At 33.7% G+C, this 26,204-nt stretch overlaps 5 protein-coding genes across 6 annotated transcripts in view; 2 read left to right on the top strand and 3 right to left on the bottom strand.

Annotated features, from left to right (window-relative positions):
• The window catches only part of LOC125836709 (MYB-like transcription factor EOBII), a 95,411-nt gene extending 78,381 nt beyond the window's left edge, over window positions 1-17,030 (bottom strand). The window contains exon 1 of the mRNA XM_049515926.1: window positions 17,024-17,030. The gene's annotated coding sequence lies outside the window, so the exon portion shown is untranslated. The remainder of the gene's footprint in view (window positions 1-17,023) is intronic.
• Window positions 1,639-6,524, bottom strand: LOC125836706 (uncharacterized). Of its 2 annotated transcripts, XM_049515920.1 has the most exons (6): window positions 6,269-6,524; window positions 6,047-6,138; window positions 5,532-5,631; window positions 4,076-4,907; window positions 3,672-3,805; window positions 1,639-2,580 (listed from the first exon to the last, which is right to left on the bottom strand). In XM_049515920.1, the coding sequence occupies exons 1-6, from the start codon at window positions 6,361-6,363 to the stop codon at window positions 1,710-1,712; spliced, it is 2,124 nt and encodes a 707-aa protein (XP_049371877.1). In that variant the 5' UTR covers window positions 6,364-6,524; the 3' UTR covers window positions 1,639-1,709. The 2 variants fall into 2 exon arrangements, with proteins under 2 accessions (XP_049371877.1, XP_049371878.1); XM_049515921.1 differs by lacking the exons at window positions 5,532-5,631; window positions 6,047-6,138; window positions 6,269-6,524 and adding an exon at window positions 5,003-5,145.
• On the top strand, window positions 13,946-18,306 carry LOC125836708 (serine/threonine-protein kinase D6PKL1-like). The gene is made up of 3 exons (XM_049515922.1): window positions 13,946-14,494; window positions 15,226-16,404; window positions 17,309-18,306. The coding sequence occupies exons 2-3, from the start codon at window positions 15,239-15,241 to the stop codon at window positions 18,141-18,143; spliced, it is 2,001 nt and encodes a 666-aa protein (XP_049371879.1). The 5' UTR covers window positions 13,946-14,494; window positions 15,226-15,238; the 3' UTR covers window positions 18,144-18,306.
• A 1,437-nt stretch (window positions 18,307-19,743) lies between these two features.
• On the top strand, window positions 19,744-23,663 carry LOC125836268 (altered inheritance of mitochondria protein 32-like). Its single transcript, XM_049515440.1, has 5 exons — window positions 19,744-20,072; window positions 20,468-20,553; window positions 20,960-21,265; window positions 21,427-21,510; window positions 23,021-23,663. Exons 1-5 carry the CDS (start codon window positions 19,836-19,838, stop codon window positions 23,328-23,330), a joined length of 1,023 nt encoding a protein of 340 aa, XP_049371397.1. The 5' UTR covers window positions 19,744-19,835; the 3' UTR covers window positions 23,331-23,663.
• Window positions 23,664-23,785: 122 nt separating this feature from the next.
• LOC125836267 (U-box domain-containing protein 3) lies at window positions 23,786-25,429 on the bottom strand. Its single transcript, XM_049515439.1, has 3 exons — window positions 25,148-25,429; window positions 24,551-25,002; window positions 23,786-24,293 (listed from the first exon to the last, which is right to left on the bottom strand). Exons 1-3 carry the CDS (start codon window positions 25,360-25,362, stop codon window positions 23,968-23,970), a joined length of 993 nt encoding a protein of 330 aa, XP_049371396.1. The 5' UTR covers window positions 25,363-25,429; the 3' UTR covers window positions 23,786-23,967.
• Between the last annotated feature and the right edge of the window lie 775 nt (window positions 25,430-26,204).

Raw genomic sequence — 26,204 nt, 5'->3', positions numbered from 1 at the left:
CACGTTTCCCAATTTTCTAAAAGTAAAACAATTCAACTCTTTGGCGGGAACTTTAAAACAGATTTTTTTTGTATTTGCGCTTAATTTTAAAATTCAACATGTTAAAAAATGTGAATCGTTTTAAATAAATAATATATTATATATTTAAAATTTTTGGAACTGGACAATTGCGCAAGGAGTGTAATTTTTTTGGGGTCCACTGTTTTATCACTAAGATTATATGTTTTTTTCAAAAAATGTATATTAAAATTTTAACTGTATCAACTAAAACAAATATAAATTCAATTATTTAAAAATAGAGAATAATTTGGGAGGGAACAAAGGTAAAGTAAAAGAGTCAATATTATATTTTTAAGCAGGTTGAGTCATTAAAATAATCTTTTTATTTCTTAAAAGAATTGCTTAAAATTTAATGAAAAATCAACTAAATATGTTGAGACTTTTATAGGTTAAATACTCATAGTTAATTGACTTTTGAATTATAAAACAAAATTAAGAGACTTTCTAGGAAAATCACCCTTAGTTAAGTGACATCTAAGTAGAGCTGTCAAAAAGGGCCGGCCCAGCCCCCCCCCCCCCCCCAAGCCTCGCGGGACAAGAAATTTGAAGGGCTGGGGAGGGCCGGCTCTTCATTTGGTAGGGCCTGAAAATGCTCAACCCGATCCTAGAAGGGCTAAGGGTTGGGGCAGGCTAGCCCTTCTTTTATTTATTTTTTTAAAAATTTATAATTCTATAACATCAAGAAAATGAGAAGATTTTCAAATCAAATATGGCAAATAATGGTGTTGTTTCAATAACATTAGGAAAAATCTAATGTAATTAGCATGTATCTCGCATATCAGATACACGAGTGAGAAAAGAGTGACAAGCAAGATGGGAGGGAGGCGAGGTTGCGAGATTTGTATATGTATCTTAGATACATGTTAATCTACTTGGATAAAGTGTATCTAGAACAAATTAACCTAATTTTGAGTTCATATATTCCAAGATACATGTATCTGGGTACGAAGATTCATAATATTACAACAAATCGTGTATTCAAATAATTAGATTATACACTAATGAGATTATTGTAAATTACTCTTAAATAAAAAGTTTTGGCTTTTGGGCCGACCCCGGCCCAGCCCCGATCAAGCCTCAAGGGCCAAGGGCTTACATGGGTCGGGCTTATAAGCCCCAGTTTTAAATTGACTTAAAAAATCTTATTCCAACCTTACCCTAATAATGGGTAGGGTTGGGCCGGTCCCATGGGCTAAGCCCATTTTGCCGGCTCTACATCTGAGGTATCATCTCATGAAAGTCACCAGACTCATCCCTATGATTAATATTAAAATTGATGTAATTAGTATTAGCATTACAATTTTAACATATTCAAAAGTTAAATTATTATTACTACTATTGAAATAATTTTCTTGTAACACTATATGAATTTGGACGTTTGTCCGACTACACGCCATTGCTGATTGTTTTGTTTTTTTTTTAAAATAAACGATTCCTTCACGTGTATCTTACAGAATGTAGGCAGCAAGTTGAATATATTCCTACTCCTGGACCATTAGATGAGCTGATGGTTATGTATTCAGTTAACAGTATGAGAAGCCAAATACTCGTAAAGAAGCGAAGACGAAGACGATGATGGATCAACAAATGTACTCCCAGTTCCATTTTGCTAGTATACAAATACAAAAAGAAAGGAAAATTGAAGTGTATCAACAAGGATACACTAATGTATGAACACACAAAACCCAGCATGGAAGGTGAACCATACACATGTATATGTATGTCGCACTGTTCCATGTCCAAAGAGACTCAACCCAGTTCCAGAAGTCACCAACTCTTGCATTGTCAAGACCTACTAAAGCTCCTTTCCACAAATAATAAGCTACAGGAGGAAAAACCAGAAATATTAACACTACATTGCATGCTGCCCTAATAAATGACTTCAACGTTTTAGCTTTAGCATCGAGTATCAAGGGTCTAGCCATTAAACACATAGGGACCAGCATAAGTGCGCCGAGTTCTGCAGTTGCAAAGTTTATGACTGACATTATGCAAAGTCCAGTACAGGCGGCAGCAATTGTGACTGATTTCAAAAGGGTCCATTCCATTCCTTGAGTTCGGTTCATGTGTAGAAGAGAAAAGGAGGAACCCAGAATCGCTTGCAAGATTAAGAGGATGAATGCTGAAAGGATAATCCAGCTTAAGAGGTTGGTCAGAGGTGGTGAATCTTGTACTAGAGACAGAAAATGTGGAAGTAATGTTACAACGGCACCCCAAAAGTGGACAATAAACACGGTCTTTGCTGCATGAAGCCATCTCCAGGATCGAAATGAGATGGCTGGGATATCAGAAGAAGCTGGAGAAGATGTGACCTTCGTTTCTATCCCAGAAATCCTTCTGGTAGAATCAGCGAAAAGAGAAGCTGCGACCATTGGAAGAGGAGCAACAAGCAAGGCAAACGGTATCATGTAGACTCCAACTGACACAAATTTATTCGGAGATGTCAAAAGATAAAGAAAAAATGACTGGTGAAACTTCTCAAGCAGATTATTTACAGAACGGATCACTCCTTCAACCAATCTGCAACAAGACAAGAAATTTTGAAAGACAAATTAGTTGTGCTATTAATATAATTTATGAATTGGGGAGGGGGGGGGGGGTGGATTTCCAATTATTAGCAAACAAAAAACCACTTCTAGCGTTCCAAATTGGCCCTCCCTTTTCTGTTCAGGGGATGCCCTAAAATGACCATCCCCTCTCTAGTAATAGCATTCCTTATCCCATTTTGTCCTTTTTTTATACTTGATGAGTCCATTTTTGTCCTTTCAAAAGCGTTTAAATAAACCTTGAAAAAAATAAGGTTTATCCACAGAAAGTAAGATAACATTGAACATTTTGTGAGGGTTAAGCATTAAAATTGGTAAGAAGAGAAGAACACGCTTCTTCAGAGTGATGCAAACATAAAATATTTACAGTATTTGTTATAATTAAGTTGAAATTAATGTTACTAACTCATTAAACCTCCAACATACGAAAATGACAATATTTATTCCAACTCCTCAAAGAAACACCTTACATATGATTTCAAGAAGGCGTCAAAAGATGACATCAATCACAGTTGATATTTCATTTTTCAATAAATTAACCATAAAATAATTAATTTGCCGCACTCAATTTCATATAAGATTACTTTAGTAATCTACTAAAAAGTTGGGGGAAAAGGAAGAAGAAGAGAAGCCCTGAAACTCAAAGTAGCAGCAGAAAAGGACTTGCACATTGGATGAAAAAGAAAGTCATATATTTGAAGGAAAGGAATAAGTAAATCAAAAGAAGTAGAGGAACATGAGTGGTCAAAGAATAAATGTCACAAATACTAGATGAATAAGAGGACAACAAAGATAACGTTCGAATTTCGATCATACGTGAGAGATGAATCCTATTACTTTTTTCCCCTTTACTTTTTAATCTTTTAAACTGAGATTTGAAGAATCCACCTTTTCTTGTTTAGAATGGTACCAATTCTTATTCGGATCATTATTGACTAAATGCATACTTCTCTTAAAGCACAATGGATTCACACATGTAGCAATAATCCTGCGCTTTGCATGCTTTTTGTCACTAAGAGGTAGCTTATAATAACACTGGGGGAGAGAAGGGGATTGAGTACTGACCTGCCACCTTGCAAAAGTAACTCGTTTGGTCGGTTTTTGTAGTTTGCTACACGTTTTGCTGAGATCTCCATAGTAATGGCATCAACTTGATAATCTCGAAAAACACCATGAGGACCTGTGGGAACACCCAGTGCCTAAAATAAAGTAACAGTTGCAACATATGATCAGAAATCCAACAGAGTAACTTACCTAACATTCACAAAGACTAATTTTTCTAACTTTGAAATGTTTTTTGTGACTAAAACGTGTAGCCTCCCACAACTGGAAGCACACAATCCAACCACCAACAAGCCACAATTCTGTTTTCTAGAGGGTTTGGGGGGATGGGATGTTTTGAAAGCATGTACCAGTAAAAGTGTTACCTCTTAGGTGTTAACAAAGAAGTGTCATTTTGAAGTATATACCTGATTATATAACGAGCTAGCAAGTGTAGCAGTGCCTTCAATATATTCTGCAACAGAAATACCAAAGTTCCATTGGGGATTCAAACTTCTAGCCACTGTGCCCAGTTTGTGAAACAGTTCAGCCAGACTTCTCAACCACCAAGAGTCCAGCAATGACTCTAATTTCTCAACCTTCACCCGTAATCGTTGCCCATTTACAGCCAAATAGTTCACAACATTGATCAGATCGAGGTTTGGCATCTGTCCATTGGATGCTTCAGCATATAAATTGAGAACATCTCTCTCTGCTTTCTCACTGCCATCTGTAACCTTTATGACAAGGGCAGCAGCCATTGTGCCAGCACGTAGAAAATCATTGGGTCTCTTTCTTCCAGTTGTTGGACTCGCATTTGATTCAAATAGACTTCTTCCAGAACTATCAAATGATGGTGTGTGATACTCTCTTAGCCACGCAGCAACTGCAGCATATTCCCCATGCTGTGAATCCGCAGCAAGCCATATGATATCTTTAGCTAACCACGTCACTCGAGTGAGCAGGGAGAAAATTGAGTATGCAATACCTAGTGATAAAGCCTCGCCCATGCTGGTCTTAACAGAATTATAAGGGGTCACCAATACAATAGCCTCCTTCCCATCACCACGTGGAGCTCTTATAAATCCAACTGTATTGATACCATATGATGAACAAGTATAATTCTCCTGAGCTATTCCTTGATCAGGACTGGAGAAAAAATGCAGGGGGTTAAACTTATTCACTTGAGGTAGGAACTTGTGAAAATTAACTTCACCGCCCAAATCCGTTATATGTTGTGCAACCAAATCTTGAATTCCTCTACATCCATGAAACAAAGGAATGATTTAGATATACATGTAGATATAGAGTAGAATTAGGCTGTCAAAAGTAGAGATAAACAAATAACGACTTACAAAGGTACTACTGATCTCAAATAAACTTTTCCTACTCCCCCCTTAGACACCTCAATGTATGTACAGTGGTTTATGTTGGTGAAAAGTTTCCCTATTAAGTTATTGTCTGAAGATTCTGTTTGCTCCATTATCGAATAAGGAGAAGAAGACATAAGAAACGAGGGGTGTAAAGAGTCAGAACCTTAATTGCATAATGCTATTTAGGGCACAAAAACATGTAAAGGAAACCACGTAGACTCTTTGCTATATCTAGCTTTCCCCACCAAAATAGTACAAATAGAAAAGGAAGTTCCTTATCATGTGATCATCTTGAAAGAGTACTCCTACATGAGATAATGAAAGTGTACACTTTTCACCAAATTAAGGACATCATAGTTTTATTAGAAAATCTCAGTCAGCAAGTAATCAATGTTCAATTATCATTTGTCAACTGTTTTCTTCTAAGGATCTCAGCTACATTAGAAGAAAGCAACATGGACACATGAAGGAAAGATATTTGGCATAAAATAATGTTGAGGCAAGTACATACATGCTTGATCTATCAGTTTTGAAATCAAAGCTAACGACCTTGTTCACAAACATTCTAGCCCGTGAAACATCATCATTCGACATCATGGGACTAGCAGAACCTGCAAAATGATGGTCCAAACCAAGGTTAAGGGGGAGAAGTTTTATAGCAGTAATCACTAGAGTTGGACATTCATAGAAAGGACAAGGAAATTTTACAAGGTAAGCATAAAACTAGCTTTCTATCAATCAATCAATCAATCAACTACAAATCAATCCTACATTAGTTGTTCGGCTATGCAATCCTCTACATTCACTCTACTCTGTTCAACCCTATTCATTCTAAAACTGAATAATTGAACTTTATTCCAACTCACATTACAAAAACTCAAGGGGCAAATTCCTGCAAGAGCTCAATGCCATAACGGCAAGCTACCGTTAACATTTTTCGTGATCTAACATTCGTGGAATTTGAAATTCTGAAGAGATAATTTGTGCTTTCACAGCAGAAAAATGAGGAATAGCAGGATAACTAACCAGGCATGAGGGCATTTTCGGAAATGTAAGTGTTCTTAGCGAGAACAGGCAAAAGTAACAGAGCAAAAACACCAGCTGCGCAGCAAGCCACACTGAATACATACCAAAATGCAAGATTAATCAGTGAATAACTCAAAACCGTTAAACCTCTCATTCATATGCTTAATTTACTACTTCAAAAAGTGTATGAAGTTTAGATACAGAAAGAGTAAGCGAGTAAACCTAACAATGAAACTGTGAGAGATAAGGAAGAGGCCAAGGCGGATGATTGGTCGAGGCTTCGCCTTCGCTGGCTCAGCATCCGCCATCGTCTCCATCGGCGTCGATAATTTCTCCTTTCTCTCTCTTCGAAATCGGATCTACTCTACACTCTTTGCTCTCTTCATTGATTCATAATTTGTCTTCAAACGACGTCGTACGGATTGAACTGTTGACTTGGGATCCGGCGGGTTTCATCGGGTTGTCGGGTCAATCAACTTCTGATTCAACCCTCTTTGCCGCTTTTGCCCTTATTTCAGCTACGTACATTCCATTGGTTAGTTTTCTTCTTGCGAAAAAGGACAAATATAGTCTCCGTTATACTTTTGGGACATTGGTGTTCCTATCGTTCAAAAACTTGAGTATATATACCTTTTATACTAACAGGCATACACGTGTCATAATCTTATCAACCTATACGCTCTAATTTTTGGACGGCAGGGGTACCAATGTCCCAAAAGCATGACGAAGGGTAGATGCATTCCATTTACGTTAGTTCGGAGTATATTTGTCCTTTTTCCTTTTTTTCTTTTTTTATGCAATGTCTAAAATTTGTATTTTAAGTTGCATTGAAAGTTTCATTGTTTTTAAGAAATATGATTATTCAAACAAAAAAGGATCTAAGTTATCTTGAACTATTGAATTTGGTGTAAAAATATGAGCAACTTTCACATATAACAAACACAAAATTCATATTTGTATGTTATAGCAAAGTTTGCATAATTACGCTCCATAGCAAACATAAATATGTATATTTCGCTATACATATACAAAAGAAAGCAATTGTATAATCTGTTTTGGTATACATATACAAAAAGATCAATTGTATAAAGTGAGAGAGGCGAGTGAGCGAGCGAGATCTGGGAGAGTGGCGAGCGAGATCTGGGAGAGGGGAACGAAAATATATGTATATATATAATTTTCACGCATTTTATACATTTGTGTTTTTGTATAAAGTGAGAGAGGCGAGTGAGAGAGCGAGATCTGGGAGAGGGGAGAGAGGGAAACGAAAATATATGTATATATACAATTTTCTCTCGCTTTATACTAAACAAACGCATTTTATACAATTTGTGTTTTTTGTATAAAGTGAGAGAGGCGAGTGAGAGAGCGAGATCTGGGAAAGTGGCGAGCGAGATCTTGGAGAGGGGGGAGAGGGGAACAAAAATATATGTATATATACAATTTTGTCTCGCTTTATACAAACACAAACACACTTTATACACTTGTGTTTGTATAAAAAATGAGAGAGGCGAGGGAGAGAACGAGAGTGGCGAGCGAGATTCACCAAGAGAGATGAAATAGCAACAGTTTGCTATGAGGTACAATTAAATCAAACTATATTTATAGTATTTAATTTGAATTAATAATTTGCTATTATATACAATTTTCCCTAAAAATATCCTTCGTTAACCTTTTGACTCCAAAATGCCCCTAATGTCAACGTATTGGCTCTAAGAAGTGACCAAAATTTAACTAACGGTTCAAAAAATAGCTATTTACCCATTTCTTTCTCCTTTACAATTGAGGCCGGAAATTCTTTTTGATTTAAAAACAATATAAAATTCTTTTATTTGTCAATTTTTATTTATTAAACGGTTTTTTCTTTCAAACAAGAGTTTAGGTTTGTGTTTATTATCTAAAAAGATTATTTATTTTGTTAAACTATTCAAATGTTTGACGTGATTTGTAAGCAAATTTCACTCTTGTAATTTTTTTTAGATATTCATGTTGTTTATCACTCAATTCATTTTAAACCTGTATTTAAATATAAAGGAATTAGATATTTCATTTAGTTTGATCTAATCCATTCAACTCGTTTAATATTCAATTTCTACCGCTTCTTTATCACTACTAATTTAAATGGTCAAATGTCTCAAATATTGATAACAACTCATAAATAAGATTCATGAATATATTAACACATGAATTTACTACACCACAAGGCCCAAGAAAATCCTAACGTTGGCTAAACCTTAGATATTAATCAGATCCCTATAATATGCTACTCCCTCCATTTCATATTAATTGAATTTTTGAAGTGTATCACACCCTATAAGAAAAGTAGATTAAGACATAAATTAAACATAGTTTTTTTATTTTTACCCTTATTAATTATTGTCAAATTTATTGAAGTCATCACATTGAAAATCCAAATGAAGGGTAAAATTGAAAGAACACTATAAAAGTAGTCTTGAAAATTGAAGAATTAAGTTAATTTGAAAAATAAAAAATGCCTGAAAAATTCAATTAATATGGAATGGAGGGAGTATTACATTAGAAGTAGAATGAATACCCTTTTTTCTTTTTATATTGCTACTGTTCATTTAAATTTTTTTTCTCCACTATTTAAATTTTGAAGTCCTTCAAATTAATATTCATGGTTCAATTTATATTTGTTTTGGTCTACCTTAAAATCAAACTGATTATGCTTGTTGGAATGTATCTATCAACTAAATACACAATGTCTCATATTGTGGTCCATGTCTATCAGAAATCAAACAGATTGATAAATCTATTATCTATCAAAATATCTATACGTGAAATATTTCACTTTAAAATATGACAATTATTTATCTTTTGTTGATAAAACAACAATCTCACATTTATATATATTTTTCAAAAAGTTATATAACCTTAATAATATAAATAAATCATTCCTAAATACTTCAATATATACAAGCAAACAGTAGAGAAAACATGTTAGCATGTCTATACAACATTTTAATGAATAAAAGTATGTACAACATCTCCACAAAAATCCTACCAAAAAAGAAACATCTCCACAAAAAACATATTTATAGTCATGACAAATTATAAATTAGTATATTTATATATTCAGTTTGATTTTTTTAGTATAATAGAATCAAACCAAATATCATCATTTATTCACATTGAAAATCAAATCAAATCATACCAAATCAAGAGAATATGTCAATAGTTTCAACTTTTCTTAGACGCATTTCCCTAAAAAAAAAATATGTCTTACAAAGAAATTAATGAATTCCATACTTAAAAAACAAGATAGAAGATATTTTTATAACAGAGGGGAAGTCCCGTAGGCCGTAGAATTTATTTGTACGTAACTTACCAAAAAAAAATTATTAAAATTATGTTTATATTTAATATAAAAATATTATTTTCTGCTATTCAATTTATAAATAACGATGATCTGATTTCCTATTAATGGAAAGGATAATGATGTTGATTGATATAAGCATGTATGCTTGATTGCAGACATTGTGGCACACACTGTCTCTTCTCTTTTCCAACGCGTGATAGGGCAGGGCATGCACCATGGCTTTACATTTACTAATGAGTCATCAATTGCAAAATTAAAATTTTAATCTCTTTCATATGGAGAAAATATTTTTATAAGATAATAGCTTTTCTATATCGTTTAAGTAATATGTAAAGTTTATTTTTGATTATTTATAAAATTATATTACAGTCAAATATAGTTAGAGTGAGGAGGATCAAACAAGAGTAGTTGTTTGGATAGTAATCGTCTTCTATTTTTAATTTTAAGATTTTAAATTCATCAAAAGAGTGAAAGTGGTGAGAATTCCTAGAAGGGATAATGAAAAGGAGGATATATAGAAATAGATTCAAAATTAATTATTTTGGCTCAATATGTAAGCTTCTTATATTGATATTTTTAAAGTTGTAAGTTTTTATCTATCATTTGTTGTAATTTAAATAAATTTTATGTTCTAGGGCAAAAATACTGGGTTCAAAAGAATTTGACGCTATAATATTAAAAATCCATCTTTGAATATGCAGTGATACAAACTTAACATAACATATTCAAGTGAAACAATTAATAATTATGATAATTTATCAATATATATTTACATGCAAGAAATCAAAAGCTCACATTTCAATTAATTGAATATTTAATATGTTGAATTTGATATCTGCCTAATATCTGAATTTATAATAATTGAAAAATCAAAAATATTATCAACCATACTTTTATTTTATGTTTGTAATAATTAATGCGTCCTCCTATATCATGATTCATGTACACTTAATTTTCTGCATGGACCAAGCACATAAAATGTCTTTTTCAAAAATAAATGACGATAAAAATGAATTCAAAATTTTTATTCTATTTATTTATTTTTACTTATTTATTATTTCATTGAAAAGATCAGTTTTATTTATCATTTTTAACGTATCAAGAAAAGATAATTATCCTTTTCATGTTTTATTTTTAGCATTAGTTACTTATTTTCTAAATATTTTTTCAAAAACTAATCCTACGTACTAAAATATCAATTAATTGGAATAGTATGGTAAAATAATTATTCAATTATTGTTTTTTAATGAGCGTGTCGAGCCTAAATATAACAAAGTAATACTCCCGTTGTCCCTAATTACTTGTCCACTTTTAAATTGGCACACTTATTAAGAAAACAATGATTAACATAGTGAGTTTACCATTTTACCCCTATTAATTATAAAGTGGATGAATTGAAAATTTAAATTTCAAGAAGTTCTACCTTTTTCAAACTAATTAATTGAGGGTATAATAGGTAAAAACAATTTGTCCATTCTTGATTTGTCAAAATGGATAAGTAATTAGGAACAACTATAAAAGGAAAAGTGGACAAGTAATTAAAGACAGAGGGAGTAGTTAATTAACGGATTATATATTCCAATATATCACGTTTAATCGTGCCATAATCTCATTATTAGGTGACCAAAAAAGAAAGAAAACTATAGAAATAGAGTAATTAATTGTCTTGTGGTCATGATGGACAAGAAGACACTAAGGTAAATATTCAATAATTATTCCACAATGATGCACAAATTTAGGCGTGCTGCCTATGCGTTGACCTATGTTCTTATAGAATCAATTACTTGGTTATTTCTATCTCTTTTTTTTTTTTCGTTTGTAAATCTCGATTTAGTATAATAGTTTACTAAATAAAAAGATAATTTGTTTTAGGCAAACTGTGTGCAACATTCTAGTTTAACAGTTCGTAAATCACATTAAAAAGATATATCATATTCTCTCTGTCCCTAATTATTTGTCCACTTTTAAATTGACACACACCTATTAAGAAAATAATGATTGACATAGTGAGTTTATCATTTTACCCTAATTAATTATAAAATGGATGAATTAAAAATTTAGACTTTCAATAAGTTATACTTTTTTCAAAGTAATTAATTGAGGATATAATATGTAAAAAACAATTAATTTCTTGATTTGTCAAAATGACAAGTAAAAAAGAAAAATTTGACAAGTAATTAGGGACATAGTGAATATTACGTAAATTTTGTGCAACTTTTGTGACCTCTCATTTGAAAGATCACTTGCTCAACCAATGCGATTACCTTCCATATCTAGGATTAACTTGCCTTAAACAAAGATTAGTTAAATGGATAATCCTTTAATGACCGGAGAATATTGACCGGCGGTGCACATGCGGCGGTTCTAGTATGTCACATGCGTGCATGTGAAGCCTCCGCAATAGTAGTTAATGTTTTTGAGTTTCAATTAATTAATTATTAAAAATATATATTATTTAATCATATGTAAAACAAGAATAATGTATTTATTGATTTGACACATGTGGCGAACACAAATTGTCATTTTTTGCTATATTGATACAATAAAAATATATATTTTAAAATGTTGATCCACATAATTTAAATTATCAACCATTAGGAGTAATGAAATTACAGTTGGAGCAACAAAAAAATGCTTGAGCTATATATGATTATTAGAATTCAATGAATTGTCCCATCAAGGACTATCATATCGCATTTGAAATAGTAGAAGTTTTATATTTTAAGGAATCAATATTTATTTCGTTAATGATTCTTTCTTAAAATTTTATATTTTTATATTAAAGAGGATTTCTTGGTCATATATAAAGGTTGAATTTTAGATTTACGATTAAATTAAATGAAAACCAAAAATGCATTTTTAAATACTTCGTCTATCCTAAATTAGATGATAAAAAAATTCATTCCATCTACGCATTAATTAAGCTAATAATTTTTTTTACTCATTTTAAGTAAATGGATTCTTTTAGTTTCTCATATAGATAAAATTTAGAGTTTGCAAACCATAATATTTTTTTTGCTGTTTAAATTATTACTCCATTAAAATGCGATGGGAAGACTTTAGCGTTTAATGAATAAATAAAAATAGGTTTTGTTTTAGCAAAAAAAAAAAAAACGAAAATAAGCAATTGGCATTTTTTATTTCTAAGTCCCAACTGAAATTTCAAAATTGCTTGCAATTTAGGGTGTGGAAGGATTTTCATCTATGTGAATTTAGTTTAATACTTATATATGGTTTAGAAGTTTGGATTAAATTTTTTGTTCACACATCTTCTAATTAGAGAAAAAAATAATGCAAATGTCTTTTTAAAAAGTAATAAATGACTTCATATTTTCTAAAAATGTCAAATAGTTTAAAACACATTGGCCAAAGGACTAACACTATTTCTCTATATGAAATACTAACTACTTTGGTCTGCGGGTAATATATAATCTACTCCATCAATTCTTTGCCGGTTGTTTCTTTCGAGACAATTATTTAATATATATTTTTAATTTCTCATATGATTTGTTAATTTTTTAGATTACAGTTCATTTTTTTAACAAACTAAAAATTAGTTTATGAGAATATGTTAGATTAATACTAATATTAACTTATTTAGTATAATTTTAAAAGTGATATTTGTACGCAGACCTTTATCCTATCTTGTGAAGGTAGAGAGAGATTGATTCTACTAAACTTTCAACTAAAGTAAAGCAAGAAAATGTCGGAACATGATACAAAATTTTGTAAATTTATGTCAACTTTAGAAGACAATCTAATATTCTGTGTAATATTAAGCAATATATAAATAAATATTAAATTAAAATATTAATTATCTAAAAAGTAATTTCTTGTATTTATATGACTTTTGAAAAAATAAACAAAATCTAAAAAATGATCCAATTTCTTCTTCTTATTTTTTTCCACAAATCAATCATCTTTTTCAACTTTAATTGGAATGTCCTACTAAATTAACAACATAAAAATAGTTCTCTATGTGCTAATTAAAATGAGTTCAAGTTTTTTTTTTTTTTGCTAGCTATAAGGAATCATAGTAGCTATCTTTCATGTGCTTTCTAGGTAAACTTCATCTAAATGTAACAATTCGCAAATCACCAAATAAATATAAATTGCATTAACAAGCTCGTACGAGAAAATCAACTTATATCGAAAAGTCCTGCTAAATTAACAACATAAAAATAGTTCTCTATAAGCTAATTAAAATGAGTTTGATCAAAATACTACTTTTTTCATAATTACGAACTGTAGTCACTATCTTTCATGTGCTCTCGAGGTAAGACTTCATTTCAATGTAAATATCATAAATCACTGACAAACATAAATTACACTAATAAACCCACATATTGCAAACTCGACTAAAAAAATACTAATGATATCAAACCTAAAATAAACCATTTAGAAGATCTTTGTTCAATCAACTCGACTATAGCCTAGTCGGCTTAAAATGGAATTTTAATAAGGATATCCATATAGCTGGCTTAATTGCTCTCCGTACTCTGAATAAAAGTTGTCCAATGTATTCTAATGCAAATATTAATATGCATTTTTCCAGCTTTCTCTCTCAAACACACAGTGCTAAGTTACAGTATACATATTTTTGTATTTTACGATAAAGAAAGAAGCTTTCTATACTACTACTCCCAGTTCAGTATAAGAAGCAAGAAAAGGAGTTGAAAGGTAAAGCACAAAGAGAATTATAGTAACATTTTTTTTTTATATATAATTTCTTCTTAAAGGTGAAGACAGCTTTTCTCGAATCAATTTGCTTTAGCTTTGCTTTGTTTCTCTGTCTTTTGCTTTGCTTCTTAGTTTTCTTTCATTCTTTCATTCATACAACTTTCTCTCCTTTTCTTGTCTTTCTTCTTTTTCTTCTCCATTGTTAATTTCTCTTCAAATCCCATTACCCCACTAAAACCCCAACTCACTAATTCACCAGAAAATTGGAGTATATTACTTACCATCTTTCTTGTTTTTTTTTTTTTTAATTTCGATCGGATCTGATAAAGGAGTTGCAGAGTAAAGATTGTTTCACTTTGGAGCGAGTTCTTGAAAGGGTCTTAACAGTAATGAAAGATTAAATTTCTGGGTCTCATTTCTTTAATCAGGTAATAATCAAGAACCCCTTTTTCTGCTATTTGTTTGTTTATCTGTTTTGTTGATTCTTGTGGAATTGTGCGAAGAAGTAAAGAAGGAAACTTCAGAGAACCATGCAAGAAGTGTTAAAGTTTATGCCTTTTTTGGTGTATGTTCTTTCCTGGATTTAGGAAGTAACTTAACTGATAATGTAATGTCTGGTGTGAAAGATCTTTGATATCTACTGTCATGCAATTGTGTAGTTGAAGTTATGTTTGATTTTAAAGCATTGATTGTAATGAACGAATCCAAGATGTACTCCTACAAGTAAAGGGAGTTCGAACAGAGATTGGTTGTTGAACTGGAATAGAGTGTATTAGTTTAAGTATAGTGTTCATACAGAGATCATTGACTCCAACTTGTTTTGTATTGAGACGTAGTTGATTGATTGACTAGTTACAAGTGAAGTATTGAGTGATTAGTTACATGTTAAGTATTGAGACGTAGTTGATTGATTGATTAGTTACAAGTTAAGTATTGAGACGTAGTTGATAGATTGATTAGTTACCAGTTTATTAGTTTCTTTGCCAAAGATTCCTTCCGGTTTGTTTAAGAATTTTTTTGCTGGTAATAGAACCGATTCCAGAATTATTACTTATTAGAAAAAAATACTTTGTTCTACATGGCTTTAAGTGCTTATTTTGTCTCATAGAGTAACATAAGCTAATACTCTCACTTTTTGTGGTACAATGGATGTGTCTAGGTGAAAGAGAATAATGGAGTCACTTGTTGAAGGAATCAGTTCCTTGCCAAACAGTCGCACTCCCTTCACTGCTATAAAGGGTAATACATCTTCAGCTTCCAGGACAAGTCGTCCTCCCCATCCTACATCAATGAGACAATCTAGATGTAAAGAGTTGTCCTTCGATCCAATAGCTATTGATATTGGGTCAAAGCCAACTGATACCCCAACAGGGTCGGTGGCTGCTTCTAAGAGTTCGCATAAATCATCCAGTGATCGTATAAAGAGGGATGATGTCTCTGACTTGAGGAGACACTATTCTGAATCGACTAAAGGAAAAGAGTGTCTGAGAATAGAAGATGCTCTTGATCAACCATCAGAAGAATGTTCACTGGACCGCGTATTAATCTTTGAAACCAAATCATCTATTAAGGATCCACTTCATGATAACAAGCACACTACGTCAGGTGGCTATGTGGAACGCAGGGATTTTATGTTACATGCTGTTGCCAGAGGAGATGCTGACCTTCTAAATGGTCAGTTGACATCTCAATCTGGAATAAGCTATTGTCCTAGTCCACAGAATAGCTTTTATACTGCCACACAGTACATAGAACCCAAACAAAGTTTCACCACTACAGAAGTCATCAGTGAATGTGCTAGCAGCATGGCCAAGTCTGGTGGAAGTGGTGATGTTAGCAACTCGTGCGATATCAGTGATAGCAGAAAAACAAGTTTCTACAGAGGCAGCACAGGTAGTGATATTAGTGATGAAAGCAGCTCTACTAGTGTCGGCAGTACAATGTATAAACCACATCAGGCAAATGATACAAGGTGGGATGCAATTCAAGCCATTAGATCTATTGATGGAACACTGGGCTTCAACCATTTCAGACTTCTGAAGAGATTGGGAGGTGGTGATATAGGAGATGTTTTTCTAGCTGAGTTGATTGGCACAAGAGATTATTTTGCCATGAAAGTGATGGACAATGCAGCTCTAGAGAGTCGCAAGAAAACTGTAAGAGCTCAGACAGAAAGAGAGATACTACAGTCTCTGGATCATCCTTTTCTACCAACACTATATTCACACTTTGAAACAGACAAATTTTCTTGCTTGGTGATGGAATTCTGCCCTGGAGGAGATTTACATGCACTTCGGCAAAGACAGCCAGGAAAGTTTTTTCCCGAGCATGCTGCCAGGTTAGGCTAGTTTCTGAAATGCATAGTTGTTGATGTTGTAGCTATTTTACTTAAATCTCCTTTCAGCTGGAAGTGTTTTATTTTGTCCATATATCTACATATTCAGGACATCTTTGATCTGTGTTTTATTTTGTCCATATATCTATATATTCCGGACATCTTTGATCTGTAGGTTTCACGGTCAATAAGTTAGTTCTTGCTGCAATCTTAATGATCAAAGTACGTTACATTGATTTCCCAATAAACCGGTCTCTATCATATTTGATTGTTTTTGTCTATGTTAACAAATTTTCTTTCTTGAAACCTGCATATATCATGATATAAGGGGGTCTCAAGAAACCCTATTAAATTGGAATTCCTATTCATATTTGGCATAAGGGAGGTCCTGGATAAATTGTAGTATGGCTAGAATATTATTTTTTTAGCTACTTCTGTAGCATATAGTGGTCTTACAGTTCAAACCACAATGATGAGAGCTGAGATATCCTGCACTATGCTCGTCACAGTTCACTTGTTTTTACTCCATTTGTTTGCCTTGACGTGAATTGAATTAAACAGATTGCTAATTCTATCTAGCTTTCTTCACTTTTATTAAACATTGAGCTCAAACTGGATCCTTGTCTTTTATCCATTAAGCAATTACTGCATTTACATTATATTATTTTCCAATATACATGTTAATATTCATCAGTAAATCATTCGGTTAAGAAATGAAAACTGATTTGCATAAAGTTTGTAGTGTTGGTTATTATCTCTGTTAGAGTGCCATGGATAATGGAGTGGTTTTCTCAACTCAAGATTTGTTTGTTGTTTTCCATATCATGGACAAAATTTACGAAGGTGCCCATGCATCTTGATCAGTGATGTTAACTTGCTCTTGTTATGTTGTTGTTTTGGAGTATAGGTTTTATGTAGCAGAAATTCTCCTTGCTCTAGAATACCTGCACATGCTTGGAATCATTTATAGAGATCTTAAGCCAGAGAATGTTTTGGTTCGAGAAGATGGCCATATAATGCTGTCTGATTTTGACCTCTCCTTGAGGTGTGCTGTGAGTCCAACATTGGTTAAATCCTCAAATTCAAGCTTAGAGTCGAAGACTTCATCATACTGTGTCCAGCCTGCTTGTATTGAGCCATCTTGTGTCATCCAGCCTGCATGTTTTTCACCGCGTTTCCTAAGGCCCAAGAAAGGAAAGAAGACGAAACAGAAATCTGAGATGCACAATCAAGTGAGCCCGCTTCCAGAGCTCATGGCTGAACCGACAAATGCTCGATCCATGTCTTTTGTGGGAACACATGAGTACCTTGCTCCAGAAATCATTAAAGGCGAGGGGCATGGTAGTGCCGTTGATTGGTGGACTTTTGGGATCTTTCTCTATGAGCTCTTGTTTGGGCAGACACCTTTTAAAGGAGCAAGCAACAGAGCCACCTTGTTTAATGTCGTTGGCCAGCCCCTGAGATTCCCTTCATCACCTAGTGTTAGTTTTGCTGCAAGGGACTTGATAAGAGGTCTACTTGTGAAAGAGCCTCAGCATCGCCTAGCATATAGGCGGGGTGCTACAGAAATAAAACAGCACCCTTTCTTTCAGAGCGTTAATTGGGCACTTATCCGGTGTGCTAGTCCTCCAGATGTACCAAAGGCATTTGTGCTACATGACGCGCCCAGAGCACCAGCAACAACGGGTCCAGGTGTTGATGTGAAACCTACTGATAATTATTTTGAGATTGATTTCTTCTGAGTATACTTGTTTTCTTGACAGTTTAAGTCCCCATATCATCTATGATGAAGATCCCTTAGGAAGAACATCAATTCATTGTTCCTTTCGTATGAACATGTAAAGTGCATACTGTCCTGAAATGCAAATGCATAGGAATTGGATTATGGAATGCCACTTTTTCTCACATATCTTCTTCATTTGTCAGTGTTTAAAGCTTATCCAACTCGACAAATGAAATGGCTCGTCGTTGTTGTCTACTTCTCTGGTCCATAAAGTTATTTTAGGTGCAATGGCCAAGTATGTTAATATGAAGGAGTGAAATGTGAGAAGCATAAGGCTTATAAAGGTGAGTTTTGCTGCTGGTGCTTTTAGAGGTTCCACTTATGAAGGAAAGAGTTGATTGACAAATGAATTGGACTGATTGAAGCAAGGCAAAACTATGCAAGTCTTTTTGAAAGATGACTTTTACACAACCATCATCGTCAGCCATCACCATCATTAGTGTCAATCATAACAATCACCAACCACCTCTACGATTACAACCACCACTGCTATCAATCACCAACAACCACCGGTAGTCACTACTCACTATCACATCAACCATTCCAACTATTACTATCAACCACCATCACACTCCTATTATAAGCTTGTACAAGTTTGTTACTCCATCTGTCCCTAATTACTTGTCCACTTTTGAATTGACACATCTATTAAGAAAACAATTAATGACATAGTGAGTTTACCATTTTACCCTTATTAATTATGAAGTGAATGAAAAATTCTACATTTTTCAAAGTAATTAATCATTTAATTGAGGGTATAATAGGTAAAAAAATTTTGTCCTTTCTTGATTTGTCAAAATGGACAAGTAATTAGGAACAACTATAAAAGGAAAAATGGACAAGTAATTGTAATATTTATAAGTACACCAATGCCACCACAACCAAGGAAGTACAAGTTTGTTACGGTACTTATTGCCATCGCATACAAATTTCTTTTAACACAATTTTTTTATAAAATTCTTTTCTACTAATGTAGAGTGAGTTTTCAGAAATTCAAATTGTTCTCTAACCTAATATACTAGGTAGAGAGTTATGTGACTCTGACCTAGCGTTTAGCAATTGAACATCTATTACAAGACAAGAAATTAGTCAAATTTACTCCTATTTTTATTTACACCCACCGTTCAAATTTAGAAAGTTGGCTGCTGGAATTTAGCATGACGCCGACAACACGCATCTTAAAGTCAAATATGAAAAAAGGGACTCTTTTAGTGCCCTTTCCTTTTTAGTTTACCGCCATATATATTTAAGAATTATTTTAGATTAGAAATTTTAGCGTATGTCCACAACATACACATTAAAGTTAAATATGAAAAAATGGCTCTTTTAGTGCCCTTTCCTTTTGAGTTTACTGTCATATAAATATTTAAGAATTATTTTAAATCACAAATTTTAAAAACTTATTCTAATATACTGTGTCAAGTCAAATAGCATCACCATGGACAGAGTAAAAAAATATTTCTCTGGACTTTTCATTACCTTTTTCCAAATAGTCCAAAGAAAAAAAATGGTGCTTATGAGTTTTGCAACATAAGACCAAATAACTTGTCAAAAATTCTTGCTACTTAATACTCCAATAGGCTCATTCTCTCCACGTTTCCCATTTTACTTTCACTACTCTCTCTCTCTCTGCGAATTCTAACAAACACCGATGGCCGGGAACTCGGAGGACGAAATCGTCTCCGACGACGTCAAGTTTGGGTTCCAGCGCCCAGAGATGTATGAACTTAAGCTTGCCGGTACTGCTACCGTCTACGATCGTCACGTATTCCTCTGCTACAAATCACATGAAGTTTGGCCTTCTCACCTTGAATCCTCCGACTCTGATCCACTTCCGAAGCTATTTGCTGCTACACTTAAAGCTCGCAGGGATGATATCAAACTCAAGGTTAGTAATTACTTAAGTCAACGTTAGTAATGAACTTCGCCTCTATTGGATTTAGTTTTTGATTCAGAAATTAGCATATCGGTTATTTTGGATCTAGTATGGATAATACTTTTGAACTAGTATAAATAACATTATTGAACATTTGTTTATAATTTATAGTGTTCAAAGTTTGATACAAGTATTAGAATACTTGGCTGGTCGATTATAATGCACAATTAGTAGGTTGACGTTATTAGCTTTTCAAATGTGTGTTGGATAAATTTTTAGTACGCAATATAATAGTTCCACTTCGCTGATCAATCAATTGGAATGTTGTCTGTAGTTTTACGGTTTTAGCTTTGCAAGTGTGATACTGAGTTTAATGCGTTTATTGGCTCGGTGATTGTTTGTGGTAGACTATTTTGACGATTTGCGAAGTACGTGAAGACATTGGACTATCGGATGGAGATGTTCTGATTTTTCCTGATATGATCAAATACAGGTAGTTTTCAACATTCTTCTATGTTCTTTTAAATATCATTGTATTATTCTCTGTGTAGTAGACTAAAAGTGATGAAATACATGACTAGTCTGTCTGAAATCTAGAAAAGAAAAATAAATTAGTCCTGTATGATTAAATACCATACTGCTGTACTCTTCTATCTCATAGAGTAATATTTTTGGCACTTTTTGCATCTCAATATCTAAGTTTTAGTTTAAAATAAATGAATTAATGTAGTTCGATTTACTTCTTTTTTAGATTTCACTTAGTTAGCAAAAAGTGACAAACTAGTTAGGACCAAGGGCTCACTTTTTTAATTACCTCGAGATTTTGTTGAAACATTCTATGCATCTCCAAGCATTACCTTACCTTGAACTTGAGTTTATGTCTGGTTCTTTTAATCAAGGAATTTGAAGGAGTCAGATGTTGATGCTTTTGTTGAGGATGTGCTTGTGAGTGGCAAGCCATGGACTTCTGGACCGCAGGAGACAATAAGTGGTTCTTATGTTTTTGTCTGTTCCCACAATAATCGAGATCGAAGGTGTGGTGTCTGTGGACCAATTCTGATTGAGGAATTCAGCAAGGCAATTGAGTCCAAGGACTTGAAAAACGAAGTTCACGTGGCTGCTTGTTCACATGTTGGTGGCCACAAGTATGCTGGTAATGTGATAATCTACAGTACTGATAAAGAAGGGAAAATTGCTGGGCATTGGTAAGAGCTAATTATATACTTATTGAGGTGCTCTTCTAGTTTCCATCAGTTTCTTGACCAATTCAGTAGAATGTGGCATGTTAAATGGATCAAAATGGAGAAGCTCCTCATTAGAATGTCTATTATAAATATGTTATATGTGGTCCATTGTCGTAATGCAGGTATGGCTATGTTACCCCAGATGAGGTACCTATTTTGCTGGACGAGCATATCGGAGAGGGAAAAATCCTTGAACGACTTTGGAGGTTTGTATTGGATGTGCTTTGCTTTTGTTTCTCATTTGCACAATTTGGGGTTTGCTCTATATTTGTCATAAATTCTTCATTTAGCTTAACGGAGGTTTGGCCTCGTCAGCTTAATCTTAAGGAAATATTTCCGATGCTTTTCTTGGTAAAAGTGCTTATAAGATGTAGATTTTACTCTTCTGCTTTGGGTTTTCTCAATGTAATTATGATCAGAAATTAAGCGAGTTTTTGCCTGGAAAAAGAGTTTGCTCTGCACATTACCTTTAATCATCAATCATCTCACCACATGCTAACTCGCTTGAGTAAAACTTGGTTTAGACATTCAGTGATATTAGTTATACAACGGTTATTTTCTTAATCTTCAAACCAAATGTTGAAATCATTTTTCTAATACCTCCAACCAAATGACCCTCAGTGCATGAAACAGAGAATATAGACTTTGTGCTAACTTGGTACTGTTTTAGATGTTATTGAATTTCTATAGCTCATAGATGTTACAAATTTGGTTCAGTCCATTTTTCTTTTCTGGTGTAGGTTGGTGAGGTAAGAATAGCCTTATATTATGATTATGATCCTTATGAAAGAAAAATGATTTGATCTCTCCCTTACTCATATTAGGAATTTCATCTCATAAATCTAACTAAGGTCAACAAATATCATGTATGTTGAACGAATGTGTTTGGCTGGACAAGCAACCTTGTAGATTAGTAGACGTGCATACAAGTTGTCTCAAATGCCACCTATCCTAAAATAAAGTATGCATTAATACATAAGCACCGATGCATACACACACACATATCATGTATGTTGAAACCCTATATAAACTTACCTATTCTAGATTATCTTTTTGCTGCCTTAACAAAACCACTCATTGTGACTTTAATGTTAACTTGAAGCCAAATTCAATTGTGTTATTTGCACCAAGGTTAAAAATAGGTCAATCACTGGCATCACTAATAGAAAATTTGCTAGTGATTTCAAGATAATGTTCTATAATTGTTTCATCTGCTCATGTTGCCAAATTTTTCATAAAAGATAATCATAATAAAATTTAGCCCATAGATTTTTTCATGCTTGATCATGAGCTTTGCTTGTGAAAAGCTTTAATTATTGTATGTTAATTAATGAACTATCGTGATCAAAAGTAAATAAAGAGTGGTAGAAGATAATGGATCTTTGGTCTTGTTAGTGGATCTATTTTTTTTTTCTATTGCTTTTTTGCTGGTGATGGATGCCTATTCTCCGCATTCAATTTGAAGACGGGTATGAATGTCCTTGTTGGTGGGAAATGCTAGAGATTGATTTTGCTGACTAGTTACGTAATAGAGTGCCAAAGATAATGCCTTTCCTATTACAGAAAAGTGAATTCCTAGCATTATAAAACTTCTATTTTGATCTCTCTAAGTTTCAGTTGGAAGCAATGTTAAGCAGTTCAAAAGTTAAATATTTGCTCTTTTTCTCATATTATTTGGAGTACAGTTGTGATACACTTTACCCTGGTTAACTATAGGGGCCAAATGGGACTGCATACTGAGATAACTAATAAGGTGAATGAGCTGAGTGTTCTCAGTGGAACCACTGTGGACAAAAAAGGAAATGCGCCTGTAGAAACTGCTAGTCAGGGCTGTTGTCAAGGTGCTGCAGGATTTTCTTGTTGTAGAGATGCAAATGCTGAGGGAAAAGAGGTAGAGAAGGGACAGGGAAGACTTCCATCCTGTTTCAGAAAATGGGATAAACCTGAAGTTTACACAGCCATTGGCGTCGTTGGAGCAGTGGCTGTTGTTGCTGTTGCTTATGGATTTTACAAGAAGTCACGCTGAAATGTTGTCAAGAAAGTGTATGCATCCAGAGATTCTTTTTAGAGAGTAATGATGTAACTCTAGACCATGACATTTGCTACGTGTTAGGTGTGAATTTTTCTGAGGGAGTAAAACGTAAATGCAGAACGTGTCCGACTGGGGAGATGAGCTCCTCTTGTTTTCTTCAAGTGAGCCACCGTAAAAGGGCCACTTAGTTACACAACTGTTACTTACTACATATACCTGCAGGTTTAGTCTATACTCTACAAAGATGCTTTAAATTCAGGTGTGGAGGTCTTACTTCCTGGTGGTTTTGGTTAAAGATGAATAATAAGATCAGCACGGGTTTTGGGATGTTGCATGTCTTGTTGCAAAAGTTTGTGGAAGTTGAAGTTGCTTTGTACATGAATTCACATTACTTTTACTTTTCATTTGATATATTCCTCAAACTAATATTTCAACACTTAACTTCAATATTTGCAAAATAGTAAAATATTACTGTAGTGTAAGAAACTATCTAAACCCTATAAGTTTATGTGCAGATATTATGATATAATAATCATACCAGATTGATCCTTTACCCCTTTCCAAAACTCAGAAAGAAAATGAATTGTACTGCTACTATCAACACAACTTGAACATCTATCACATGAAAATGTCATGTTCTAAGTTTTGAAATCATTTCCTCTAAGAGAGCTACTGACATCCCTTCTGGTTCTCCTACTTGCTCAATCTGTCTCATAATCTGCTCAAATAACACAATATTCTTCGTCTGATTACTCGTTTGGCCACAATTTGAACAGTCTCTTAGAAGAAAAAGCAGTCTTTTTGCCTTGTCTCTGGCTCTCCTTGTCCCATCAACGCTCAACTGAAGCAATGCTGCCATTGCTCCTTCCCTTAAGATCATTCCTCTGTATCTGTCTCTGCAGCTATCGCATATTAGGAGTAGAATTGTCACTGCATGTTCTTTACATTGTCTTGAACCTGTTGAGACAGTAATACAATCAAGTAATTAAGCATTCTACACTCTCTAACAACTTAAGTGTTTAGGTAATGTGGTCACACAGTTCTACGTGGTATCAGAGCAGCAGACAAGATGTCATAGATTTAAATCATAGTGCCACTTGAAAAATCAAAAAATATTTTCACGTGGTTAACCTTCAAGAGGCATAATAACATTAAGTAGAAGTGCACTATTTCTAATGACTTAAACTTTTAGATGACATGATCAAGCAACTAACCTTCCTCCATTGCCTCCACCAAACACTGGATTGCTCCCTCTGTTCTTGCAGCTTCCTCTAGTGCAATTCTTGATGAAGAAACAAGATTCTCTAGCAACGCCACTGCTTTTTCCATTACCAACTCCGAGGTAAGTTTGATTAGTCGGATCAAGGTAGCTACCCCTCCATATGAAACAATGGAAGGAATAAGCTGATTGCAAGTTGAAAGATTGTGAAGTGTTGACAAGATATCCAAATTAGCCTGGAAGCTTATGTTGTTGTAGGATTGTGAATTTAACAATTCAAGTAGAATTGGGATTGCCCCAAATGAAGCAATTTCCATCTTGTTTGAACCACAGGAAGAGAGGGTCAGGAGAAATGCCACTCCTAGCTCTACTAACAACTTGTTTTCGCATTGAATTACATCTAATAACACTGTTATACCCCCTGATTTTGCTATGAGTGTCTTATTCCTGCAAAAATTAACAAGAATATTCATCATTTCAGTTCTGAAAATCAAACAGGTATCGATACACTCCTATTTGTTAACATGTTTGGTATAACAAAAGTCATTTTTCGTACCAAACAGACCCCTGAATGAAATATACATGCGCTAACCTTTCACTGCGAAATGCTAGGCTAAGGAGAGCAAAGAGTGCAGCTTCAATGACTTCACAATCATTAGTACTCAACATCAAAATCAATGGAGGAACAACGCCTTTTTCGGCTATTTTGTGCCTTTGCTTGTTGGAAAATTGAGCAAGTTGTCTTGCAGCAAGGAGCTGTGCTTGTCTATCACCAAAGAGGAGAGCTTCCACGACCATTTCTTCCATGGCTTGGAAACCCCCTCTGTCTCCCTTTAGTTACCACTTGTTTGTTTATCAATATTTTGTTTCTCTTTTATATATGTATAAATAAAAGGGTAGTAAGTATATTGGGTTGCTTGAAGAGTATGTAATATGTGTGCCTTTTCAAGATTCTCTTTTTAATTTGATCTATATTTCTTGATTGGAAGGAATTCCCTTTTCAACTCTTCTTTTTTTTACTTGACTGTCTTATGTGGAAATACCTTGGCTTGAATCTTTAACTTCCCTCTTATGCAAGGAACTGTTGTCAGCTTTATCCCCTAGTTTACTTATTATCAAGAGATCCCCCATACCCTTGTCAATATACTAAACCATATATATATGACCATCAAATGTCGTGGCAGAATGATAAGTATGCATTTATTCTTAATTAAAGGTCTCAGAGTTGACTTCTGGGTATGGAATTATCTTTGGTTGAAAGCACTTTACCACCTAATATGGGACATTTGCAAATCAAGATTATTTAGTCAGGCCTAGAACGCATAACAAATACCGCATGGAAAACCAAAGAAAAAAGACAATATTTGCAAAAATGTAGGGTATCATTTGAGGTGAATGAACTTGAAACACAATATCCATGTTAATAGCATTGGATTCAGTGTCTGATTCAGAATTTTTGAATTATGCATTTTGGATCACAATCTTTATAGTTTACTAGGTTTTGAATATATATTACATATTTTAATAACATAAATATTATTCCCTCCGTCCCTTTTTAGTTGTCCACTTTAGAAATGGTACACAGATTAAGGCAACAATGATTAGCACAGTGAAGTTACAATTTTACCCTTATGACAACTTTTCACTTC

Source organism: Solanum verrucosum, unplaced genomic scaffold (assembly GCF_900185275.1).
Source record: "Solanum verrucosum unplaced genomic scaffold, falcon-dt-bn FXZP01000278.1, whole genome shotgun sequence".
Classification (NCBI taxonomy): Eukaryota; Viridiplantae; Streptophyta; class Magnoliopsida; order Solanales; family Solanaceae; genus Solanum; species Solanum verrucosum.
This window is presented reverse-complemented; position numbering and strand designations above follow the sequence as displayed.

Coding starts and splice junctions, on each gene's coding strand:
- LOC125836706 (XM_049515920.1), bottom strand. CDS start 6,363: ATGGAGACGATGGCGGATGCTGAGCCAGCGAAGGCGAAGCCTCGACCA. Junction 6,139..6,268: donor TCTCACAGTTTCATTGTTAG/GTTTACTCGCTT, acceptor GTATGTATTCAG/TGTGGCTTGCTGCGCAGCTG. Junction 2,581..3,671: donor TTACTTTTGCAAGGTGGCAG/GTCAGTACTCAA, acceptor GTCTTGTTGCAG/ATTGGTTGAAGGAGTGATCC.
- LOC125836708 (XM_049515922.1), top strand. CDS start 15,239: ATGGAGTCACTTGTTGAAGGAATCAGTTCCTTGCCAAACAGTCGCACT. Junction 16,405..17,308: donor TTTCCCGAGCATGCTGCCAG/GTTAGGCTAGTT, acceptor TTTGGAGTATAG/GTTTTATGTAGCAGAAATTC.
- LOC125836268 (XM_049515440.1), top strand. CDS start 19,836: ATGGCCGGGAACTCGGAGGACGAAATCGTCTCCGACGACGTCAAGTTT. Junction 21,266..21,426: donor GGGAAAATTGCTGGGCATTG/GTAAGAGCTAAT, acceptor GTCGTAATGCAG/GTATGGCTATGTTACCCCAG. Junction 21,511..23,020: donor ATCCTTGAACGACTTTGGAG/GTTTGTATTGGA, acceptor GGTTAACTATAG/GGGCCAAATGGGACTGCATA.
- LOC125836267 (XM_049515439.1), bottom strand. CDS start 25,362: ATGGAAGAAATGGTCGTGGAAGCTCTCCTCTTTGGTGATAGACAAGCA. Junction 25,003..25,147: donor CTAGCATTTCGCAGTGAAAG/GTTAGCGCATGT, acceptor TAATTTTTGCAG/GAATAAGACACTCATAGCAA. Junction 24,294..24,550: donor GGTGGAGGCAATGGAGGAAG/GTTAGTTGCTTG, acceptor CTGTCTCAACAG/GTTCAAGACAATGTAAAGAA.